This window comes from Cyanistes caeruleus, chromosome 8, assembly GCF_971803275.1.
Source record: "Cyanistes caeruleus chromosome 8, bCyaCae1.hap1.1, whole genome shotgun sequence".
In the NCBI taxonomy this organism is placed as follows: Eukaryota; Metazoa; Chordata; class Aves; order Passeriformes; family Paridae; genus Cyanistes; species Cyanistes caeruleus.
In genome coordinates this window covers 24,560,120-24,583,984 of record NC_141708.1, presented here as the reverse complement: position 1 = coordinate 24,583,984, position 23,865 = coordinate 24,560,120, and the positions used below count along the sequence as shown (strand labels likewise).

At 39.7% G+C, this 23,865-nt stretch overlaps 1 protein-coding gene across 1 annotated transcript; it reads right to left on the bottom strand.

Annotated features, from left to right (window-relative positions):
* Nucleotides 1-652: 652 nt before the first annotated feature.
* Nucleotides 653-23,591, bottom strand: BMS1 (BMS1 ribosome biogenesis factor). The gene is made up of 23 exons (XM_086899674.1): nt 22,777-23,591; nt 22,282-22,518; nt 21,707-21,897; nt 21,254-21,333; nt 19,624-19,812; nt 19,037-19,179; nt 17,719-17,840; nt 16,776-16,972; nt 15,941-16,077; nt 14,628-15,457; nt 13,698-13,799; nt 12,611-12,768; nt 12,011-12,092; nt 10,972-11,048; nt 9,729-9,914; nt 8,209-8,397; nt 7,429-7,609; nt 6,912-6,970; nt 4,740-4,862; nt 3,522-3,669; nt 2,513-2,688; nt 1,876-2,037; nt 653-1,168 (listed from the first exon to the last, which is right to left on the bottom strand). The coding sequence occupies exons 2-23, from the start codon at nt 22,455-22,457 to the stop codon at nt 932-934; spliced, it is 3,945 nt and encodes a 1,314-aa protein (XP_086755800.1). The 5' UTR covers nt 22,458-22,518; nt 22,777-23,591; the 3' UTR covers nt 653-931.
* Between the last annotated feature and the right edge of the window lie 274 nt (nt 23,592-23,865).

Here is a 23,865-nt window from a genome sequence, read left to right as displayed (position 1 = left end):
CATAGTAAATACTTGAGGCCATATATGACATAAAAAATAAATTCTGTTGCTCTTCCAATAAAATGATCATTCAAAGTCTTCTGTCATGCAGAGAAAGAGTTCAACTGTCAATTAATTTAACAGGATTGACCTCTGCATTCATCTTAAGCCTAATAATGTACCATGAAACCAAGCTGGCTGGACACAGGAAAATTTTCCCAAATGAAGCAAGTTACCCTGTCAGTGCTTGCCCCACAGAAAATCAGAGTAGCTACACATTTGAAAAAGGTCTGATACTGTTTGCCCAGAAAGCTGCAGTCAGTGAGGGATCTACTGACAGCCTCAGGGTGCCAAAACTGGCCAAGTAACACAAGATCTGGATGCAACGCTATTTTGAAGATCTGTTTAATAACCTAGTGAGAAGTGGAAAAAACTGAGATGCTTTCATGCAGGGGCAAATGATCTAAGCACAGGAGTGAGCTGCTCTGATCAAAGATAAAGAATTTCCAAAACTCCTAGCTGGTGATAGTTGATCTTCACACCTTTTAATGAAAGATTTGCCAAGGGCAAAATTTAAGTCATAGCTCAAAGTAAGGAACATATTTGGAGACATTCAGGGGAGTTTTCTTCCACTAAAGTCCACTAAGACAAAACACAAAGAAACATTCTGCAATTGACATTAAAATATTTTATTGGCTAGATAGAATGTGCAGTATGCATAGAAATATACTGAAATACAAAGTCCTCCAGAATACTCCTGTATAAAAACCACAATTCATACTTCTACATCTTATTTATATACATTACCAATGTATTCAAGAGTTAAGGTCATATTTGCATTTCTTTCTTCTCTTGAAATCACATCTAATGTAGTCCAAGGCCTTTTTGTTTCTTCAAGAGAAAATTGCACAGCTACCCTATTTCTTCATTTGGCCTGAAATCTGATGAAATTTTACACACTCTTCTCTCCCTTGCTTGATCCTTTCAAGCTTGACTTCTGCCTCTTTTTCTCCCTTTGTCCCAGTATGCGATAGACTTTCTTCTTAGCCTCCTTTTGCCTCTTGAATTTCTGTTCATCCTCCTTCTGCTTAACTTTGAGATACTCTTTAAGCTGTTCCCGATGCTTTACTTTGGCTTTCTTTATCTTGTAATTATTCACTGTACTCAAAGCACTGAGTAGAGCTGATATCTAGAACAGAAAATAGACAATCAATACACACACAGCTCAGTTTTGGTGAGCAAGAAACAGTGTAACCTCAGCAGAGACACACATAATGAATCAGAGATTCAAGGCAAGTTCCTAATTATCTCTGCACCTGTTACCCAATTTCTAAAATGGTTTAATTATTTATCCTGTTAGGAAGTTAATCAAAGCTTTAATTTTTGTGAACTCTGATTTTGGTTAGATAGCTTTTAAAAGGCTGTGCCTAATTGCTACTATAGAACACTTAAACTGCTGTTTGGATCTTCTTGCCGCTGCAAGTGCTCTAATTCTCAATTTTGGAAGCAGAGTATTTGCTTCAAATCTTGTCTGTGTTAATAATGCATGGCAATGACAAGTCAAATAAAAAACTGCAGCTACCAATTTAAGCCATCCATAATATGAGAGCACTAAATCCAGGTGAAATACCTTGCAAGTGCTGTGACAAGGACAAAAGTTGTATTTTGGCTTCAGGTGACCTACTAGTCTAAAAAAATAGACTAGCCAGCCACTCAGTGACAGTTCCATACACATACTATGTGCCAAACAGGAACAAATTGCAAGTGATCATTTTTCACTAGCAACATCTATATCTTTAGCAAGAGCAGTAAATTCAAGTGCCAAAACAATAGTTAGAAAAGCTTTAAACACATTTACCCTTCAGGAGTCCTAGTTTCAGAGTAAGTGATAATTACCTTCTTTTCATGAGGCTCCCTGATAACAGCTGGTCTCCACTGGTCTTTTGGAGTCTTGCCTTTCTTCTCAAGATTCTTAGGCTTGTTCTTAAAAGGCAGTGCCTTCTGCAGTGCTTTAGGAATGTGGAGCTTATTGAAATGTCTCTTCTCCCTCACAATAGGCTAAAAGAATAAATACAGAACATATATAAGACTCATGACATTAAAAAGCTTTTATTTAGTTTTTCATCTTTCAGAGGAAAAAAAAACCCACAAAATTCCACAAACCTAAAAAGAAACACACATCCCTCAAAAAAAACCCAGTTCAAACAAACCACAAAAAACAAACTAAAAGTACATCCTCTGACATCCTTGGACTGAACCGTAAATGGTAAATTGTTCACCCCAATTACTACAGAAGCCTCAGTAAGCTTCTGGAGAAGACTTCTACCCTGCAGATTATTTTATAAACTTTAACTGACCCACAACAATTTGCTTTCAGCTGTCTATTTCCATCTCATGCCAGGACTGTAAATTTGAAGTCACACATGCATGTGTATGAACATGTATTTATACTGCTCCTGGTTTGCAAAGGTCTGTGACACACTGCAAATCTGACTGGTTTTAAAAAACAAACCAAAATTAAACAGAAATATACCTTATAGAGAGAATCCTTGTTTTGTTTCAGTTTGATGCCTCTCTCATACCTCAGCTGGCCTGTTGTCTTCATCCCACTCCAACTATCTTTCTCACCTGCTGGTTTCAGCAAGGATGTTACCGGGTTATAAAACGTTGGGATAGAAACAGGATACCACGTCCTCACAAAAACAATATCTGAAAGAAAAAAGACTGTTACTTGGCTCTAAAAATGTAAAGAGTCCATCACATCCACACTCTAAGCAAAGATTGCCTGAACAGAACAGATATTACACCACATGCTAGCTTTGTGCTTAGTACATAGATCAAATGTCTTCAACTTTGGTGGTAAAAGCAATGCAAAACCCCATAAATGCATGAACAGCACACATTCCTGAAGAGCAGGCAGCTAAATACCACCCTTTTTATCATTCATTTTCAAGAACAAGCAACAGAATTCATATATGTTGATGGGTCTGTACTATTACTGACAAAACCAATTTTCCTTTGCCTATTTTTATAAAAGAACAAACTTGCTTTTATTTTGCACTATCCATGATTTTGGTGTGTTTAGGAAAACAAATAATATAAACCTAAGTAAGTATAAACTCATATAAAAAAACATAGGAAACTCATATAACTCACAGAAAAAAGTTAACTGGAGTTACAATGCCAGTCCTTGGATTTCTCAGAAAAGCACTTTCTAGCACTTGTACCACTAAATTCAATGTTCAAGGAGAAAGGCTGTGTAAAACACTAAAACCATGCTGTGTAAAGCATTAAAATACTTGAAGATACATGTCTTCAACTCAAGCCTTTTCATCTGCATACTATGTGATTTCTGAGAATAAGTGAAAGAAATCCAACATAAATAATACTTCTTTTTAATTTCACTGTGCATCTCACAGGGTATTTCTTACTCTATGAATTCACATCTCAATTATCAGATCCCAGAATTCTGAGACACGGCTTTGCAATCTGTGAAGAAGGATGAAAGTTGTGTGATAACTTCCATGCAACGTGCAACTTACCACTCATCAGCAACTTGTCTTCAAATGTTGCTCTGAAAGCACCCACAGGAGCTCGGAGGGCCTTTTTGATCTGTCCTCGGATACCACTCACACTACGGATCGCTGCACCTTCAAATTTAGCCACTTCCAACTGGGAGTTAAACATTCCCTGAAAATGTGAATTAGCCACCATCATTCAAGATGCCAGGTCTCTCCCTGTGGCCTATGGAGGCCACAAAAACAGAGCTCCCACAAGCATTATCTTATAAAGAAACAGAAGGAGACGCAGCCTTGTCTTTAGACTAAGAGTGCTGATCATACAAAAAACCCACTGAGCTTATTTTTAAAAGTGAGCTACTGAAAGCAATCACAGGCAAGGTTTCTAAGCATTAAATATATAAAATTTATATAAATTTATATTTATACATATATTTAAAATTTGAAACAGAACATATCTACAAAAGCTTTACAGTTCTCCTTTGAAATAATTTGCTGGAACACAGGATATCTTAAAAGCAAGCAATCTGCCTTAAATTGCTAGTTCTGAGATTCTCATACTATACAATTCTTGGAAGTTTGGGCTTCTTCCATATATCACAAGAAAAGCAAGAAAAAAAAAAAAATCTATCTATGCCTAGTGCAAATACTTGAGTGCTTCATTGCTGGGATCACTGCTTAGCTGCTTGCTGCCTCAAATGCAGAATAACCTAAGCTCTCCCTGAGCCTGAAAGCCCAGCTAAGCACAGTGGGAAGGTCAGTGGCCATTCACTTCTGCAACACTTCCTACCCCAAACACTTCTGTAACTGTAACTGAGAAGTCTTAAACACTGCTAGAAGTCTCCTTCAACTCCAGAGCTTAAATTTAGTGGGATCAGGCAGACACCTACCAGGCACAATCTGAATCCTCCAAAGATGTCTGCCACTGCTAATCAGTGGGTTTTAGGAAGGAAGCAGGGGGCAGGAAGGAAAAAATTCACACTGAATGTAAACCAGGAGACTGTTCCAGAATTTTTGTCTGGTTAACAATAATTCATATTCCTTGGTAGTAATCAGTACCTTTAGAGATCACATGGAAGGGAGCTCAAAAAACCACAAGTAGTTCCTGAGATCCAGAACAGCATTCAACAATAACTGAAAATTCAACAAGAGAACTTCTGCCTCAGGAAAGACAATCCCAGGTTGCATTCCTTCCTAACATCAGTACATCTGGTTTTACAGTATACATACCTATGAACTTACCTTAATAAAACAAGTGTTCTTAAAAATTTTGAATGGATAACCAGTTAGCTTTAATTTCTTTACAATAGTTATGGATTTATCTAAGTCGAGCACAACACCCGTCGCAGCAATCCGGAAGTCAGGCTGGAACATCAGAGGTGAAAGATACTGCTGAATGTGTGTTTCTCAAACAGTGAAGACATCACTGAGAATCACAGAATCATAAAATAGTTTGGCTTGGAAGGTCATCTAGATGACTTCTAAAGGTCATCTAGTCCCACCCCTCTGAAGTGAGCAGAGACATCATCCTATAGATCAGGTTGCTCAGAGCCCCACCCAGTCTGACTCTAAATATTTCCAGGGACAAGGCATCCACAAACTCTCTCCTCATCTTGTTCATGTTTTACTACTCTTGTAAAAAATTTCTTCCTCATATCTAGTCTAAATCAACCCTTTTAACTTAAAACCATTCCTCCTTGTCCTATCACAGCAGGCACTGCTAAGTTTATTCCCATTTTTCTTTTAAGCCCCCATTATGTACTAAAAGGCTGCAATGAGGTCTCCCCAGAGCTTTCTCTTCTCCATGATGAACAACCCCAACTCTCTCACCCTTTCCTCCTAGGAGAAGAGCTCCATACCTCCAATCATCTTTGTGACTGTCCTCTGGAGCTGCTCCAACAGGTGTCTGTCTTTGCTGTGCTGAGGGCCCCAAGGCTGGAGGTGGTACTCCAGCTGGAGTCTCACCCGAGCAGAGCAGAGGGGCAGAATCCCCTCCCTCGCTCCACTGCTGGCGCTGCTCTCGCTGCAGCCCAGGATGTGATCTGCTCTCTGGGCTGCAAGTTCACATGACCACAGCATGCCCAGCCTCTCATCCACCAGAATCCCCAAATCCTTCTCAGCAGGGGCTGCTCTCAACCCCTTCACTGCACAATCTGTACTGATACTGGGGGTTCCCCAGGTCTGGTGCAGGAACTTGCCCTTGGCCTTGTTGAACCTTATGGGTCTCTTCCAGGATCACTTCTCAAGGTTCCCCTGGACAGCATTCCATTCCCCAGGCACATTAACCACACCACTCAGCTTGGTGGTGCCTGCAAACTGCCCATGTCACTGATGGTTAGTGCTGATCCCTGAGGGGGACAGACCCCTGAGGGACACCACTGCCAGCACTGCACATCAGGACACAGAGCTGTTGACCACTACCCTGCAGATGTGGCCATTCAACTCACTCCTCATTCACTAAACAGTTCACCCTTGAATGAATGTCTCTCCAACTTAGAGAGGATGTTGTGGGGCACCTGCACTCCACATTTCACTTTTAAGATTCAGTATTTCTGACCTTTACAGAAGTGCTGCAGCATAAAAAATGCAGATTGACTAGTACAGACTAGTTGAGGTGCTGCTGACATAACATTCCTACCATTCACTAATGAGATTTCCAGAGCTGCCATTCTAATTACCTTGGAAACAATCTGAAAGTCCTTGTGATCTACCTCACTATGTTCCCTTTATGAAACAGAATCTTCTCAGACAGGAAGTCTCAAAGGAGAAGTGCTTTGTGCACTGCTCTAAGACACTATATTATGCAAAACTGTGCAATAGCACTTGAAGGCATATTTTAGGAAGGAGATACAGGAAGGAATCACCACTCTGATTACTGTCAAGCTCATTACAATGCTATGCAAAGTGTTTGTTACCAATTGTCTGCAAACATGAACCCACCTTTGATTAATATATTTCTAATAAAGATCATATCTGATAAACAGCGCTTTAACACTATTTAAATTGGAATTATGGAATGGTTTGGTTTTGAAGGGACCTCAAAGATCATCTCATTTCAACACCTCTGCCATGGGCACCTTCCACTAGACCAGGCTGCTCACAGCCCCATGCAACCTGGCCTTGAATCCTTCCTGAGATGGGGCATCCACACCTTCTCTGGGAAACCTATGCCAGAGCCTCACCACCCTCACAGTAAACAACCTCTTCCTGAAATTTGTTTTTTTAAAAAAAAAATCGTCTCCATAGTTTCCCACCTCAACATAATACACCTTTCAAAACCTTGAGTCCAGCTACTTTCTTAGTTCCTACAATTACACTGCTTTATCATAATGTAAACCTTCTTCCCAAAATATATATATTTTGCCCAAATATCCATAGAAAGCATTAATGAACATTCTGTGGTAACAAACCTACCGTTGTGCCACTGACAGACTGAACTGCCAAAAATCCTGTCCCCTGAGGAGTGATGGGCCCTAAAAAAAAATTAAACACTTATGTAAAGTTTTACTACACAATATCTACCCCCTATTTAAATTCCAAAAGCTTAAAAATACATGACAAATATACTCAGTGAAGAAAACCAAAGTTTAAAGCGCTCAAACTGTTGCTCACATTTAAAGCCCCATAAAGGAATGGTTAACATGAAGTTACTCATGCAACATCCGGGGCCATAATGAGTGCAAAGTATATCTGCACACAAATCAGGTTCCTTTGATATGCAACAACTGAGCAGAATGCTCAGAATTTGATGAAAAGCCAAGCAATTCCCAAATCATTTAAATAACTGCCTATTTTCCCATACTATTTGGTGCTATTTTTTCTTCCGTGGGGAAATTTCAAGACTTCTCATTCCAAAAGCTGCATTTCCTGCAAAGCTTGAGACTTTCAGAGTGCTGAAGTGAGCCAGGAGAGCAGCCCCAGCAGGGCTCACCCCAGAAGGCCGCCCCGCAGTGCATGTGCTGCGGGGTGTACTTGAGCAGCCGGTGCCGCCCGTTGTGGTCCTCGATGTAGAACATGGGGATGGTCTGGAAGCGCCTCCAGCCCAACGACAGGATCAAGGGATCGCGGGTCTTAAGGATCTTCTTATACCACCGGTGCTTCTTCAGGCGCAGCTGATCGAGAGAGAAGGTCAACATGCTACTACAGGATGGCAACACTGATTCTGAAATTCAAGCCTTAACTTGTCAGGAATGAAATGCAACTTCTGTCTACGCTACAATTTTTTATACACTAAGTTTTCTCTTCAAATATTCTCGCTAACATTAGGTTAACTGGGAAGATCAATCAGTATTTCGCTCACTCTGAAGTCATGAGTGTATGCAAGATTCAAGCAAGTATCACATTAAAAATACATTTATATACGTGCTAGAAACTTTTCTGTAGTCACTTGTATATAGATCATGAAGGTCAGAGTACAATTAGTGTTTGCAGTTTAGCAATCACAGTATCAGACCTTAGTCCTGAGACACCTCTGCAGCTGAACATTAAACAACAGTAACCTTTTCTGGTTATCCAATTAAGCCCTTAAAGATCCAGAATCTGCTACTGTAGAATTACACTTTGTGTCAAAAGCAAATCCCCCATTCAGAAGACAAGGATGGAAATTTCTCTTTGTGTTTACTGTATTTTAGAACACAGAGAACAGTAACTCCAGGCTCCCTGAAGCACACCTGTACCCAGATAAAATGCACTCAGCCCTTTGGTTACATACCTGTACATAGCCAACATTTCCTTCGCTGTTGCCTAGACCACCCAGGATGATAGGGTAATGAGGATCAAAATTCATGACAAATTCACATGGCACATTCTCAATCTCTATTCGAACATACATCCCAGGCCTGAATCCCTCATACTGCACTCTGGTCTCATCATCTTGATCTTCAAATTCTGCTCGATTAAGCTGTGTGACAAAGAGAAAGCCATTGTGTGTTTCACAAAATCCAGGTATTAACAACTTGTTCATGAAGGGCCGATTATTTTTAAAACATGCTACCATTTATATAAATCATTTTGGGAAAGATCTAACAGGTTTTGTGACTTTTTATTCAGAGATCTCTACCACCACAAAGCCCTTCCAACTTGAGATCCCAAATGGCCCTGTTAATCTACCTGAAAGACGGTACCCAAGAAAAGCAAATTACTGAGTGACTTCTTATACACCTTCCACTATGGTGACTTTGCATTTCAAAGATACAACTATCAAAAGTACATTTATTGATTTAGGAGCTCAAGTATCTTTTAAAGTTAATGTCCTGATCTTTAAGGTGTCAGTTTATGAGGATGCTGCACTCCTATCTTACCCAGCAGCTTAAAAATATCTTTGTGCATCCTCACACTGTACATCATCAAAAGCTTTTCTGTACCATATGATAAGAATATAGATACTGTGCAAATATTTAAGAAGATACTCTCGTGAATAATAGAAGCCTCACCCTCCTGTTCTAGCTCCTGATGCTTACCTATCCATAAGACACTGATTCTTTTACTGGAATGTCCTTCTTTACCCTTTAAGTGCTCTCAGTACATCAGCATACCAGAGCTCACATTATCCTTTGTGACAGAGGCTAATCCATACCTGCTTGTATTAATTTAAGAACTATTCAGGGCAAAATTTTGTCAGAAGACAAGACAGTGAAGTTTTTAAAAATGTAAGGCAGAGTTCTCCCAAGTCAGGCAAAGAAGGAAGCTTACAAGTTCTTATGCAAAAAACCAAAGGCCTAGAACAAAATCAACACCTCACATTCTGGATACAGTTATGCTGAAGACTTCTACCACATGTACCGAGCAACAGTCATTAATTATTTTTTCCTCAAAATAACTTCACAGTTGGATGAAAAAGACTGTCACAGAGAATTTACTTAACCATTAATAACACTGCAAAATATCACACTAAAAATAATACAGGGAAAATATATGGCACAAATTAATATGAGATTTTCACCTTCCTATACATAAAAGGATGCCTTTTTTTATTTAAAAAGTTTTTAAGTAGTTAAAGTTTAGATTATACATCCTGGCTTATTCAGTGATACTGCACTCATTTTAAATTAAGCTTTCAAAAGTTCAAACATAAAAAAAAAAATCACAAGCTTGTATTTCTTCGTGTGCACTTTCTGGAATACCTCCTTAGCATCACCTGTGTCTCCAGGAAAAAACCTTTTTGGGGGCAAGCTCTGGGGAGTATTTTTCAAGACATATATCCAGACAAATTGTCAAATTAGCAGATTGTACCTGTGCTTGTTTATGCATTTCTTCTTTAAGATCATCAAAGTATGTGGCGTCCCCCTCATCATATTCTGCATCAAACATTTCTTTAAGTTTTCTTTTCTTGTCCATGCGCTCCTTTTTCTTTTTCTCCTCCTCAGGTTCTGGTTTGGACGTTTCTTCATCTTCCTCCTCCTCCTCTTCACTTCCAGACTAATCAACAATAAGTAGTCAAACATGTAAAATGGCTCACTGAGAACAACCCATTCTGATCAACAGATATTTGATAGATATTATTAAACAGTATTTTTATAGATATGATTAAACAATACTTTTTTATTGTGCCAATTATTAGACAATTGAAAATTGAAAAACATTTCAATTGGAGACAGAAATTAATAAGCTATTCATACAAGGAGATAACTTCAGCAAGGACCAAAGGATCTCAGGATCTATTCATATTCCTTTTCACTGACAAAGCTTTTTTTACTGAAAATAACTTTCACATCAGGGAACAGATCCTAGAACTGACCTACCTGTTATTCTATAGCTAATATAAGCATATATAATACAGGAAGAAAAAAAAAAGTAATTGCTGATAGCATTGAGCCATACCATGTAGAAGGCAGCACTCTAGAGACCAGAGAGGAGGAAGTTTGTTCACAGGCCATTTGAAAACTGCCAAAATTATGCCATTACCCATGATTTATAATGAAATGCAAAGCCATCAAATTGCTCAGACCAAAAACAAATTGATTTTTTTCAGTTTGTGCTGTCACAGACAACTAGAGTTCTGTTATAGGAAGATATCCAAGCCACAGCATAAAATTGCTTCCATCAACCTCCTTTATGCAGGTAAGAGGAATGAACTAGGAAACTGTGTCAAGTTTCCATAATTTGTTGTGTTTAAACAGAGTGCTATAATCTTCTGCATCAGATGAGATGACATAGTACAAACAGTTATGATTACATTTGGTTTTAAAATACTTCTGCCATGCCTCCAGATCCTCCAGCTCTTGATTAAGCCTGACACCTACTGTTAAATAAGTGAGGTGACTTCTATGTAATTAACTATAAACAAAAATTCAGACTCAGGCTAAAAACATGCCACTCTAGATAAAGCCAGTAATACACATACCTTTTCTTTCTTGTTCCCACTGATTTCCTTCCTATTGATTCTATGAACACTGAATTTATTACAGAGGATGCCTATCACTTGATAAGAAACTCACGCTTATGTTGCTAAAGAAGATAAAAATGCAGATCAGACCTGCTCTCCTCCAGCAGCAGCCTTTCCTTTGTGCACAACACCAGTTTCCAGATCTTCAAAATCTCCATACAGCTCTTCTGCAACAACAAACACCCAAGACATATGAGCATTAGTTAACCATTCTGCTGTATTGCTTCACACCATCTCTCATTTGTTCACTACTGTGCATTTCTCAGTACTGCCGTGGAGATTAGTTTCAGTCCAAAATATTTTTGACTCCCATCAAGTTTTATATGTTTGTTCTTCCCTCTCTATGGCTTCAGCTGAAAATCCCCAGCTAAACTCAACGTGGCTCCTCCTTTATCCTTTCAACACCCTTATGATTTAAAAAATGTGAATAAAGTTTATATCATTCCAAAGGACTCCAAATACATTAGTATGCACTCTAATGACACAAGATACCAGCAGAGCAATTGTGCTCCTATGCTTAATTAAAAAAAAAATATTTGACAGTTTTTAAGTTAAAAACATGTGCTTATAGAAGCCTGTTAAACCACAATCATGATGCATGTAAGATACAGCCACATTATTAAAACTTTTAAAGTATTTCCTAATTTAAAACAAAACAAAAACACCACCTCCAAAACATCTGAAGATAGATCTCACTCTTCAGCCAAACATGAATGTCAAGTTTGTCTTCCCAATAAAGAATAGTTCCTGTTTATTTCTACCATGACTATCCAGAAGATTAAACCATATATGATGTATAATGAACTCAGATACATAATTCAAAGCTGGCATGTCCAAGTGTTGAGACTAACAACTCTACTTCATAACTTAAATTACATACTCTATTTTTTGGAAAGTAAATTTCCAGAATGTCTATGTGCCTACTGTTTCTACAGAGATTTACAGCAATGTGTAATTATGACAGTATCTTTATAGTTTAATGTATATAATAGTTTGAAAAAACCTGCAAGTATAGCACTAAGGCAAAATATTCATATTTTACATATTATAAAATATTACATAACTAAAAAGTCATACTTTTCTTAAAAATCCTGTATACATGAATAATTTTTAGAAGTGTTACACATACCATCTTCTTGCAACAGCTTTGCTGCATCTTTATCATCCTCCCACTTTCCAGTAACAAAGCAGTCTCGAATACTGTTCATAACCTGCAAAATAAGTGTCATTGCCTTGCACAGCTGCAGCTTAGCATCAACAGAACATTCCCCAAGACATTGCCCACTCCCCCATCAGAGACAATTCTCACATGCAGCTCCATATCAAGACACCATTACCAAAACTACACAGTGCCTTCCCAAAAGCAGGATTGTGAACCCAGTTCAATTCTTGCCCAAAGGTCCCAAAAGGTACCAAAATCTCTACCCAACACTGTATTTTCACTGAGGTCTCCCGTGCTTTTTACTTTGTGATAAATAAAGAACAAACTATTATCCACCAAATAGTCAAGTGAGCCAAGCATTAAATTGATTTACTGTAACTTGCCACTCTTGTAAGAACAAAGAGTTCTGGAATCTGTTACTTATAGTGACAGCAAGGGGCAGAATCTAAGACACTGTGTCCATAGCTCCCACAGGTCTGTTTCAATGACAACTCAGTCACTCTTTATGAGACACAGCCAGGACAGAACCAGGCAGGATATGCAGAAGCAATTATCCAATGGCATCACCTCTTCTAAATCCCAATCTTGTGGCTTTTCCACCAGAAATTTGGAGCAGTCAAGAGCATTGGCCTTCTGCTTGGATGCTGTGTCTGGACGGCTGACACGGAACAAGCCTCCAAGTTCATCATCTGCATCCTCGCTCTCCTGGTCCTCATCCTCGACAGCTAAACCAAACACAGAGGCTGTGATGATTTCCCCCACAGTACATGCATGAAATTCATTAACCACCTCTCTCCTTATGTTCCCCAACAGCTGCAGCAGTTTGAGGAAATAAAAGAAACAACCTGGAACAGTTTCAAATGTAAAAGCCTGAAAAAAAAAGGTATACTGATCCAGTTGTTTTCATAACTGGAACAATATTAAAAAAAAATATTGCCCAGTAAGTAAACAGAGGATGCTGGTTCAATATCACAAACTGGAACAATACCAAAATGATCTGTGAACAGGAAGGACATTAAGCTTGCCTATAAATCAAGAATACCAGATCAGAGAATCTGTCAGAAAGTCTTCCCACACCTGCACTGTGGAAGGTTTACAAAAGCCAAATTCTCACCATCTTCTACAAAGGTTCTGCACAATGAGATTTGTACACTCAGACAGTCACTGGAAAAGTTGTGAATTAAGCAAGACAAATTATATAAATAGCAATTTTCTCTTCCTTTTAATCCAGATATTTTTTCCTTGACAAACACCTGATACTAAGTCATGTATAAGAGACCCTTCCACAGTCACTGTGAGACAGAAATTCCTGAAATCAGCCAACAGACTACATCCCTTTATGAAACACAATTACCACAATGGGTTTGCATAATATCTATCAGATGATTACACAAATGATCAAACCTCAAATGTTTGGAAGAAATAACTGTACCAGAAAACATGAGTAGTCTGGAAAATAAACTCAAAATGCTTTTATGGGAAAGGTAAAAACTGTCTTGTTATTACAATTATTAGTGAAAGTGAGCAATTAAAAAATTAATTAACTCTCCTCAAGCTTCCCATCAAATGACAGTGCTCAAATATTCATACTTGAAAACTTGGCAACAGCTAAAAGCCACCATACATTGAGACAAGTTTCCAAACTGATGTGTACCTGTTCCATATACAAGTTTACGAAGATTGGGGGTTGATCGTTGCTGTCTTAGAAAGGCCTCAGCTGCCTTCTGTGTGAGGTCCTCTTTCCATTTAAGTGCACCTGAAACGGGAAAAAATTCACATTCTGTCTTCAAAAAAGAACAAGGATCAGAAATCACAAAAATGATTTAAATAAGGACATGACAGGAGGCTTAAGAAGTGTAGACACTAGCCACAGTTTCTTGTTCTCATAATCCATATAGACACAGAAACAAACTGTGGATAACAAATTATACCACTGATTTTTTAATATATTTTTTAGGACAGAATTTTAAAAACTTATTAACAACAGTAACAGATTCGATCATGTTCATGATGATACATGTCTTCTTCACAGACTCACAGAGTGGTTGTGGCTAGGAGGGACTTCTGGAGGTCTCAGGGACCAGCCCCACTGCTCAAGCAGCCACACCTAAGGCAGGTTGCTCAGCACCAAGTCAGGATGGTTTTTGAACGTCTCCAAAGATGGAGATACCTGTTCCAGTGCTCTGTAAGCAGTTAATGCATTTTAGTAACAGTCCCCCAAACACTTTTTAGTCTTTCTAGATGTAATAGAGCATCATAATTCGTTTTATACACATAGCTATAAAGATTAAAGTATATGCAAAATCAATGAAGTTTTGTTTATAAAATGAATCACCTCTCTTTTAGAGGAAGGAAACCTGATATTGCAATTATTATTTCAATGTAAATGAAAGGCTTCAGAGCAAGTATTTCAAGCTTTACTAACTTGAAGTTTTGCTACTTAAGAATTATATATAAATACATATATATTAAAACATATATATATATATTTATGACAAGCAACATTACGGGGTATTTACTAATATACCCTTTAACAATTAATACAGTTAAAGTGGACAGTAAAAATTAAACAGTTATAGTCTACCTGTTGTGTCAACAGAAAGATCTATTTCTTCTTCATACTCCTCTTTCTCTCTCAGCAGATTCTCCACATCATCATCCTCAGTATCTACAGTTTTAACTTTAGTCTGTCTAACACTATCAGCTTTCTTTGCTTGACTGTGCTGAAATCCATTCCTATTTGACTCTTCAGCTTCTAATTCCTCATGTGATCCTCCTTCATCATCACCCTCTTCAAGAGAAGAGTTCTCATCCTCAGATTCTGATGCCTCTTCTGCGGTGCAGTTTCCAGAATCTGTAGTGAGCACTGCTTTTCTTTTGGGACTGTGCTCTGAGATTTGTGATTTCACTTCTGTACGTTCACTATTCATATCATACTGCTTAGATTCAGCTCTTTTATTTGCAGCTTCAAATTCACTATCTGAGCTTTCATCTTTGCAAGTCCTTTGTACATCCCCCTCCTCCTCTTCCTCCTCCTCCTCATCTTCCTCCATCTCACTGTCTTCAGGGGCAGTTTCTCCTTCTTCAGAGCTCATCTCCAGATCATCATCGCTGTCTGCAAATGCTGGTAGCTCATTCACAGCTTCTTCCTGAGCCACCTCTGTTTTCAGGCGCTTGGCTCTCCTAACAGCTATCCCTTCTCGTAGGAGCACTCTCTCACTTTCTTCCTCAGCATCATTTTCATCATCACCCTCACTTCCATCCTCAGACACTGCTTCTTCATCATCTTCTTCTTCTTGGTCATCTTCCTCATCACTTGCTTCATTTTCCTTCTCATCATCTTCAAACACTGCCTTCCGACGAACTCTTCCAGTCTTCAAATCCACCTGCCTCTCTTCTTTTGGCATCACAAACCTGTTTTCCCAAAGACCACATTTGGGGTAAGACAGTAAAGTACAAGAAAATGTTAATGAAAGAATGAAGCTTCATGTCAGTATTTTTAAACAGTTCTACAAATTCTCTTTCAAACAAAGTGAAGTTATGTAGACCATTAGAAAGGCACTGGCATTCTTTAATGTCTCTTTATTCAAGAATATTGAATGTTATAGCCAAAAATAATTCCAAGAAATTTCTTCATTGTCCATGGAATGAGTTAAAACAGAAATGTTATTTGTATCAGCAAGAAATTCTTGGAAGGCAGGACTAATCTGCTTGCAACTTTCTAGTACCAATTATTTCTATCCCAAAATACAGTGTGGCATATGAGTAATCTCAGAACAGGAGAATCAGACAATATGTCATTTTACTAGCTATGCTCTGTTGAGAATTTTTCCTAAATTTGAGCCTGAAACTAGAGATTCACTCATGCTCAAACACTGCCCAGCATTCAAAACTTACTCTTGTCCCACATCTTCTGAGCCCAAGGGTTTAGAGTCCATGAAGAGAGAGACCTTGCTTGATGCCATCTTAACATCAATGGCTGAGTGTGTGGAGATGAGGCTCTGAACAAGTTCATGATTTGGCCTCACTTCCTCCTGGAAAGACAAAGTTAAAATTCAATTCAATTAAATAAACAAATGTCTATTGACAGCCATCAGTCTAAACCAGCAGAAACAAATTTTTTCTTGCATATGCAAGAAAAAATTGCAGAGCATTTTAAAGAAATATTTTCTCAGAATAGAATAGCAAGGTCTCCCTTCCCCTCTTCACATTTCAAGAATATCTATAATATCAACACAAGAAAAATTAAAGAGGGACTCCTTCACAATATGCAATCACTACAGTAAATACCAGCAAACATATCACAGACCCAAAGGTATTTAACATTTAGCACAATACAGCAGAAAAAAACTGAAATAAATTTGTTTGTAGACAAATCTTTTTCTTTTTTTTTCTCCCTTTGATCAGTCAAATCCTTAAAGTCCTCTCCCAACAATCACCATGCCCTGCAAAATTATAGTGATACTAGTCCAGCACCAGGAGATTTCATAAATCTTAGGTCAATATTTGGGAAGTTATTACACAAAGTTTAGGTACCAATATTAACTGATCTTCCAATGTTTTGTACAATAACTTCTCTAAAATCCCTGAAGGAGAAAAGAACTAATTAACCAGTATGGACAGATAAGGATTGATTATTTTAAAGAACCATATTTTTAAACACTTATTTTGGCTTTAAGGATAAAAACTGCATTTTCCAAGAGAATTCAAATCACCAACAGCATTCTTTTACCTCTTCCTTCTCATGAGCATGGCTTCCACCAAGGTCAATGTAAACAGCATCTTTATCATACACAATACCCCCGACTCCTGAAAGAGGAGCATAGACGAGCTTCTCTTTCTCATTTAAGGAGCGCTTCTTCTGCTGCTCAGGGAGAGCACAGGGGTCTGGCAGGAAACTCACATCACTTACAGTGAAATCTCCTACACCTGAGGGGACACACAAAGGGCATTAACAAAGTTTGCCGAACATTTTGATTCTGAAATTTGTGCAATTCACCATGAAGAGATTCAAAACCCACGCTCCCCCCCAAAAAAAAAGGAAAAACAAACAAACAAACCAAACCCAGACATTGTGGCATTCAGTGATTCAGCAATAAGTTTTGTACCAAACATCCAATTCCTCTGCCTTACCACTGAACTTAGAGAAGTATACATAAATTCACCAGAATCCTGCAAAGCTTTGTTTCTTTCCTTGTTTTCAAATGACAAAAACAGCAACACACTTTTCTGAGTACATCTGTAAATTTATTATTACAGTATTTCTTTATTTAAACTTTTTAATCATTCAATTGAAATATTAAGTTATTAAATTCTGATAATAAGAAATATATTACATAATTTACTAATTTACATCATTCAAATTTGCTTTTCATTATTAAGGCTGGTACGTTTTACATTTTAAGCACCTTTTAAAGTGATAAACCTTTGGAAAAAAAAAATGCTGTGAACAATGTGTTTATCAGTGCAACAAAACTGCACAATTAAAGGCAAAACTAATTACAAGATTTATTTTCACAGAAGTGTGCATTATGAAAAAAAATTTCAAAAACATAACAGGTATTTAGAAAGGTGAAAAATCTGTTGTATAACAAACTTTAAAGATAGAAATAATTTCAGCTATGTTGTTTTTCACAGATCAGTACAGAAAGAGTTCTAAGACTCTGAAAAATTACCTGGCATATGAATTTGACTTTTGTTTTTTAGGTGTGCTCCTCTCAGGTATCCATACAATGATATCTTCCTGTCACATTTGGGATTGATTCGAACATCCTCTGGGTTTGTCAGCTCTTCCATTCTATTCAACATTTAAAATGATAGTTAAAATATCCAGAGTCCCAAAGGTAACTTTTGAGAAAAAGAGAACATCACTGCTGCCACTACATGATCTGCAAACTCTAATAATCAAAACTGAATTATCATAAGAAAGAAAAAAATCATCGATAAAAACGGTCTTCTAAAAGCATTTTAAAATCATATTTTAAAAGTTGTATAATTATGTTCAACAAATTTCCAGAAGGTTTACTGACACTTCACTGAACAGGTACCGCTTTCTTAGCACATTTTAACTACTCTTTATGGGCTTTGCACACACAATCCTCCTCTAATCAATTTCACCATTAGAGGGTTCACATTCCCTGCAACCACACAACACCTTCTATTCCTTAAGAATGGTGGTGAGCATCACAAAAGCTACCACAGAAAAAAGAGTGTCTGTTTGCAGGCAGAGGAGAGGGAAACTCCTTTCTACTCTGCAAGTGGGAGGCAGCACACAGAGGCAAGGAAGAGAACAGGGGGCACAACCCTGCTGCAGATCCGCTTAGAGATGACCCACAATCATGAAACTGCAACAGTTACAGCAGCCTAAAACTATGTTACTGAAAAACTACAGAATGTGGGATTTGCATTTTCCCTCTCTTTGCTTCATGTATTTTGCAGGGCTTTGCACAATGCTTCTACTTGTCTGACAATTTTTCCTGACGACTTAAAAGCTAAAGAAGAGGCTCATTCAAGGCACTTTGGATTATTTGGTTATAACTGCAAGCATTCTGGCAGTAAAATATGAAATGTGAGGTAATTTTGCAAGCAGGCACAGTTGCCATCAAGATTACTTTTATGTTCTAAAGAGACTGTGAATTAAATGTTACAGGGAGACAGAGCAGAAGGGATATTCCTAGGACTAATTCACCAGCTGATGTTTAATCACTAGAACGCTGTTTCTTTTTCCCAGAAACTCAGTATAATCATAAACAAACAAGATTATTTTAACCATCCTGTGTTTCAAAAGAGTTTACAATAGACTGGATGTGCGTACATGACCTGACACAGGTGAAAACTGCACAGCACAAACCTGCAGAATTTGGTGCTCCCAAAGCTGCTCAGGGAACACCAAACACCCACTCACACAAAGAGCTGAGGGCTAATAGCACAGCTTTTTCAAACAACAAGGTGCAATCTATGCTGAGAATGAAGAACAGAGAGAAAAACACACACCTGTCTGCAAGAACATACGGATGAGACGTTTGCCAAGTGAGAGGCCGGAATTTCATAACAGAGATAAAACGCCCCAAATTATGAACTTCCTGCTTTTGATATTCTCCATGAACCATCCCCGACAAATAAAACAACTTGGCACCCTAAACACATTAAAAAGACATAAAACATAAAAAAGTCAAGTTAGTAATGCAATTCTAATTTGTAAATTTTAATTGAAAATTTCACATTACAATTGGTTCTGAAAGATCAAACTAACCAGTCTACTTCAACATGAAAATTGTCCCCTAAATCTTAATGGAAAACTATTCACATCCTCAAGACCTCATACAGACCTACAAGCAGATCCTCTTTGCACAGCACAGACCTAGTAGCAAATTCAGCAGTTTATCACACTGGGATAGAGAATAATCACACAAGTATTTTAACAAATAGAAAAAAGATGAAACAACCTGATACAGTTTCAACATTGTTCAGTTACCTATTTAAAAGATGTAAGAACATAAGAAATACTTAAGTATTGACCCACTGTTAATTTAGCTTCCACAAAGCAAAATATATGAAAAAATTAATGTTAAATGTCATACCGGATACACTTCAGTCCAGAATCTGTGCTTTAACTTCTTTTTAGTCTTCTTTAGTTGTTTGTTGTTCTTGAATGTGTCCAAGTGTGTTAGAACTCCCATAATTTTGGGAAAGCCATGTACCTGGCAAATGTTCAGGAATTCAAATGTCTCCATCTCAAATCCAAAGCTGGCATCAATGAGCATTAGAACCTGTAAACACAATAATCACATTTCACTACAGCAATACCACAGTGCCCACATGAGCTAATTTCAAAGACCACACCTTTAAACTCTTAAACTTCTCAAGAACCAAAATTTTGCAAAAGGTTCTGCACTTTATTTTCATATACTCTGAAAACAAACTTTGGCTTTTTATTTGACGTATGGAACTTGCTGCTAAAGATGTTCTAGACACTCTAGGAATGCAACAACATTCAGTATTATATTAAGATCTGAACAAGTGTTTACCTGGTGAATTTAAAACATGCAACATTTATTATCTTTCAGGAACATCTTAGAAAAAATTAATAAAACTCTTATATCTGTGTCTTGGGTACACTAATGCTGCTAAGGCCAAGTCTTTTGGTAAAATGAAACCAACTTCTTCCCTTGTTGCAACTGCTGTTACACATCACCAAAATGCACTGACACAGGGAAAAAGCAGCCAACAGTCCCATGGAAATGGAATCAAAGTTGGTTTAGGGTCTTAACAATAGAGAACTTCAAGCATACAGGAACTGACAACAGAGCTTCAAGCACTGATGTAACCTCAGCCCCCTAACAATAAATCCAAACAGATTCTCAGCACCACCAAATTCTCTGCACACAGAATCTGAAACATCCACCAAATACACTAGCAGAAGTATTTGCATTGTTTGGTACATCTCCCTTACTCAGTAGAAAACATAAAAGAAGAAGAATATCTAGACCAGTGTACACATGTATTTAGACATCTATATAGTTAATACTTAGACAAGGATCCAAATACCTAACCAGCTGTGAATAATATACTCCAAATCCATATATAAAGTTCTAAACAAACTGATCATGCACTGGACCCCCCAGGATCAGTTGATGTAATCTCTTGATCCAAAAGTTGCAAGTAAATTGCAACAGTCACCACATTCCACTGAAATCAGTTCTATTACTACATGAGGTTCTTCACAGATGGAGACCTCAGAGTGCATAAAAAACCCAACTAGTAAACTAATACATATTTCTACTTTGAATATTAGTTGAAAACTTCTTGACTAAAAATCATTTTCAGATTTTATATGGTTTGACCAAATCCCTTAATGAGAAGTCACTGTGTCATGCTGGCTTCTTATAACATCTTCCACTAAAAGTTTACCAGTTGCATTAGCAATGAAGTTTAGCAGCATTTCCCTTCTCTCACATCCTCCCCACCACCACCAGGCACACACACACACACACTTTACTTTCCCCCACTCCCAAGATGAGGGAAGTCCCAAGGTTGTTCCAGAACATTAGGTGTGTCAAAGAGCTCGGGTCTTGCTCTCTTTGAAACCAAAGACAATTTTGCCTTTGACAGCAAAAAATGTGTAGAGAAACTAGACATGGGTGCAGTCCAACCAAAACTAGTCTTTTCAATGTAAATTGTAGTAGAAATCACACTCCATTGTTAACTTACCAAATCAGCAACTTTAGCCAGGTCAATCATTGTGTTAATGTCACATCCACATTCAATAATGGTCAGCCGGCGTTTTTTACCTGAAAACAGAATTGAGCATCAAAAACTGAAACGGAGGGGGCAAACCAATTTGTACAGTTTTCAGAAATTTCTTTTCACATTCCTGAAGTTCCTCCAGGGTATCTGGGACTCAGATTCTGGTCTAGCATGTAAATAATCCAACATGCATCACTGTAGAAGTGTCTGTTTTTAACCTGCTTAAAATTCTGCTAAAATATAATTTTTAGATTTAAAATTATCAGATCTTCTTTTACTGCACGTATGCCAGATCACACATCCAAATGATTTCTTCAAAATGACCAAAAATTATGAAAACATGAACACATCCCATCTCTCAAAGCAAGACAAGTAAGGAGTGCAAAAGAAGCATTTTCACTTCTCCTTTGTTCTCACCTGAAACAATTGTAACAGGACCCCGGATTTCAACCAACTTTTGTCTTGTGAAGTTCTTAATGAGACACTTTATTACAGTGCTCTTCCCAACCTTGGGAGGGCCAACCACCACCACCACCACGGGAGGTGGCTCCAAAGGAGTCCGGTCAACCACAGGAATGTGATGCTTTTTAGTCTTCAGATCCTGAGTTCTAAGAAGAAATTTGTAGTAAATAAATACAGAAACGTCACAGATAGTGATATTTACTATTTAAAAGTGTTCAGTACTTGCAAAAGTTTGAACACAAAGGTTGAGCACAAGCACTTACACCAGGAACACCCACTGAGTCTAAGGAGCTACTCAGTTTTTCTGGGGATTAACACAGTGTACAATGTAACATCGACGCACACAGGACCCCACTTCTGACACACACATAAACTACAACGTGACTGGGTGAACGACGAGCGCTAGGCACTGGAAACACCAGTGAAAATTACGGGCTGTGTATTTCTACACAAAGTAACGAAGCGACTCCAGGCAAGTCCCACTCGAGCAGCAGCCTCTGCACACTGCAGAGCCAGTTCCCACTTCTCACCGATGGAAAGTCCTGGCCATCCGCACAGCGGACTGGACCGTAAAGGCTTTGGGGTTTCTCTTCCGTGCATTCTCCTCATCTCCTATTCCCAGGTCATTGAGATAACGTTTCCTTTTCTTCTCTGCCTTGGGCCCGCTATGCTTTGCACGATGCTTCTTCTTCTCTTTTTCCTCCATCTTACTCGCTCAACAGTTGTTTACAACCAGCAAGGATCTGAGCTCCTCCGTGTGACAGCGGCTGGCACAGAAGAGAGCACAGTTAGCACAGGGCACGCGTACCCAGCACACCGGCTGGAGAACGCCGTGCAAGCACCGCCAGACCCAACTCACGGAGCTCATTCACTCCCTGCCCGGCGCACGGCAGGCCCGCCGGTGCCCCGCGCTGCGCCCGAGCGCCGGCGGCCCCACGGCGAGGAGCTGCCGGCCACACTGCGGCCTTTCAGTTCGCCAAGGGGTCCTGCGGCGGGGCCGCTCCCCAGCAGCAGCCACCACACACCTGTGCCGTGCCGTGGGTCCCGGTCCTGCCCGCTCCGATGCCGCCGCCTCGGCCCGGCCCGGCCCAGCCGCCCGGCCCACGTGTGCCCGCAGCGACCGCTCCGCTGCGGAGCCACCCTCCCGGAAACAGCGGCTGAGCGCGGAGTTCCGGCCGCGGCGGAGCGCTATTGCCGGCGCACACGGTGTCCCACAGCGGGAGCGTGGCGGCGGCACCGCGCAGCCCGCGGCGGGAGCGGGAACCGGGAACCGGGAGTCGGCCTTGTGCAAGTGTTTAGGAGTGAATTGCTCTCCTGCAAGCTCTGTGAAAGCGCGCCGGGGCCGGCCCCACAGCACTTCGGCGTGGAGGAAGCGAGGGGACCTTCAGCAGCCCGCGGGTTCGGGGCAGTCCCCGTACGAGCTGGCAGATGCGGCCCCAGCAATCACTGGGAGAAAGATAAAGAAATAAATCCTTGCCAAGGACTGGAGGTGACATCCTTGACAAGGATGGGAGGACGATCGAGTCAGAGGGTAAAAGCCTATGAAGCGCTTTTCAGTGCAGTGAACTCGGACGGAATCACCACAGAAACAACTGTGATTTTAACTCTGAGCCCCCTCAGAACATGCCAAGCACAGTCCAAGCCGTGACCGAACATTGCCGTGACAGCCAGGGCTTGGCCCGGAGTGCCACGTTCCCTTAGGCCTCCGAGCACAGCCGCTCCACCACCTCCCCTGGCAGCCCATTCCAGTGTCTAATCATCTTTTCTGTGAGGAAATTCTTTGTAATTTCCAAGCTAAACCTCCCGGGTGCAGGTCAGCACTATGTGCTCTCCTCCTGTCGCTAATACAGCTCAGGTGGGGGCATTTTGCAGGTACGGAGCCCCGCACCACAGGGACATGACCAGGCATGCAGAGGACATGGTGGCCCAGGTGAGAAGTGGGCCATTGTTCCATCTCAGCTCTGTGCCACGCCTGAAGGCCAGTCCCCCTGAGGTGGTTGTAGGTGCCCACCCTGCTTAATGAAACCAAGAGCCCTCTGGGGTGCTTTGCCTGCTGGCGTGGCCAGCGAGTGGCAGGGCTGCTAAAGAGGTGTCCAGGCCGTGAACTGTGATGC

What these genes read in the sequence shown, in the direction of transcription:
- BMS1 (XM_086899674.1), bottom strand. Translation starts at nt 22,457, where the DNA reads ATGGAGGAAAAAGAGAAGAAGAAGCATCGTGCAAAGCATAGCGGGCCC. An exon ending in TCCTGTTACAATTGTTTCAG is followed by an intron (nt 21,334 to 21,706) that starts GTGAGAACAAAG and finishes TTCTGTTTTCAG; the next exon opens with GTAAAAAACGCCGGCTGACC. An exon ending in ACAAGGATTCTCTCTATAAG is followed by an intron (nt 2,038 to 2,512) that starts GTATATTTCTGT and finishes TTATTCTTTTAG; the next exon opens with CCTATTGTGAGGGAGAAGAG.